General features: G+C 44.4%; 1 protein-coding gene across 1 annotated transcript in view; it reads right to left on the bottom strand.

Annotated features, from left to right (window-relative positions):
* RPTOR (regulatory associated protein of MTOR complex 1) overlaps positions 1-2,180 on the bottom strand; it is a 245,836-nt gene that overhangs the window by 69,591 nt on the left and 174,065 nt on the right. Inside the window, exon 13 of the mRNA XM_019515638.1 lies at positions 995-1,069. Coding sequence (XP_019371183.1) covers positions 995-1,069 — 75 coding nt within the window. The remainder of the gene's footprint in view (positions 1-994; positions 1,070-2,180) is intronic.

Raw genomic sequence — 2,180 nt, 5'->3', positions numbered from 1 at the left:
GACCTCCTGAGCTCCCTTCCAACCCTCATTGTCTATGATTCTATTAAATGTTCAGGGCTTTAAAAACAGTTAAACTGTGTATGCTTGGGTTGGGGGTTTTATTATTATTAAAATACACAGTGCCAAAAATCTCAAACATAAATAAGATAGGCATATGCAAAAAAATACCCCCCAAAACACTGTTCAGAAAGTGCCTGCCCACTCACGTGTGGTTAGCTGAAGCTCTGAATTGCCTGGTTTACTTATGTCCTCTGGCTGGCAGGAAAGCCACTTCATGTTGTATTATTTTACTTTTCTCTCTCTTTATTTCTTTAAGGCTAAGCAGGGCAATGATAAGAGCAATGTTTTGTGTGATTCCATTGCATTTCACTCTGGCTTGGATGACTGGAAACTATTTTGTACGCCACTGTATTTTTCATTCAAATTCACGATTTCTACAGCTTTTGTGCAGAAAATCCAGTGGCCTATTTACTTAATGCTAATGACAGCTGTGTACTTTTATCAGTGGAGAAACCAGGAGAAAATAGTCCCCAGTGTACTGTTTCTGGTGGGGACATAGGAATATCTACGGCGGAAAGCTACAAAATAGTGTTTTGTCAGAGGCAGGTAAAGAAGTTACAGTGAAATTAGATAGCTTTTCAATCCATTTATCAAGGCACCTGCAGCTGCCACTTCAGTTCAGATTAAATAAACATTGAGTAAAATAAAATAATCTCTGTTTAAAAGATTAGCCTGCAATAAAAAGGACTAAAGACCCACTGACTTTTGCAAACTTGTCCAACTGCAAAGTGTCTCCCATGGGACCCCGTTTTACTGATTTCAATTTTCCCTGCGGCCAACTATGCGGCCCTCGGTGCTGCTCCGTGGTAAGGCAGAGGGTGTCACTAGAGAAGCCATCTCGGCCAAGAGCACCAACCACATCACAACAGCAGCACATAAGGCAAGACAGACTAAGCAAATGTAAACGAGTCTGAAAACGATGATTTGTCCTTACTGGCATGTAGGGATCTGCCAAGACCGAAAGGAAATATTTGTGACCGTTGTCCTTCACAAGGTCAGCTTGGCACGACTGTAAAACGAGACAGAGAGGGAAAAACAATTGAATACAATAACCGGGAATGGATTATTTTTGCCTCTGTTGATTTATGAATATTTCATGTCCTAATCATTTTCCTCAAACCCAGTCTTCATCTGCCAAAGAGAAGCAGGAGCAAGTTCTTCTGTCAGGACTGCAGCCAAACCTGACCTGCTAGGAAGAGGTGACGGGGCCCTGCAATGGCTAAAGCAAACGGCCCATGTTACTCGAAGCCTGAAAGAAATACAAACTGCAGATGTGCCCTCCGGTTCTCAGGAGCACTCGAGAGAGAAATAGCACATGCTGAGTTAAACCTGACCTCTTCTTGTTCCGCAGCGTGCCCTCACCGTGGTATTTAAGAGACACTACAGGGAAAACAGGAGGAATTGGATGAATCAGGTTTGTGACATTTACAAAAGTAAAAAGAAAAAAAAGAAAATGACATATCTTAAAAGTCTCTTGTCTAATTCTCCACCTGGTTTTCTGATGGTTACTATCTCTGTCCCACTGCTTAGGTGACAGACAAGAGTCAAGTTGCCCTATGCAGGTAAGATTTGCTGGTAACGGTTACCTATCGCCCTCTCTGTGAAGCTGAATTTTGGTCTCTGCAGCTAGTATAAAATCCTGGCCAAATGCCTCAGGCTCCCCAGATCCTCAGGCAGTCATGAGGGCAGCTGCCCAGCACTTCCATCTCAAGGCACATCCTCTTCACAGACTAACTGCCCTGGCTGGGAGGAAGGCTTGTGTGCTCGTATCCAGAGTCTATTTTAGCGTTCCTGACTGGCGCATCTGGCATATGGGCATTCTGCATGCTCTCCCCAGGTATCCCTCCACAACCACCACAAATGGCAGCCAGGGATCCTCCTGACTTTCCATTCATGTCACTCTAATGAGCGGAGACTGCTGATAACGACCCCGTCTGACAGCTGGGAATTACGAATAAATGTCTTTAAGGAGCTACAATATAAGCATGTAGGGTGCACCTAACAGACTAGAGATCAGGTGAGCACACTGGTCCCAAAAGGTGCTAGACTAGCAGTCCTGGGGCCAAAGTTCCCCATCTGCCCACAGCACTAAGCAGCACGTCAATAGCTTTGTTCGGTTA

This window comes from Gavialis gangeticus, unplaced genomic scaffold (assembly GCF_001723915.1).
Source record: "Gavialis gangeticus isolate Ggan-Ray unplaced genomic scaffold, GavGan_comp1, whole genome shotgun sequence".
Lineage (NCBI taxonomy): Eukaryota > Metazoa > Chordata > Crocodylia > Gavialidae > Gavialis > Gavialis gangeticus.
Note: the sequence above shows the minus strand (reverse complement) of the source record. Positions and strands in the feature narration are given on the sequence as shown.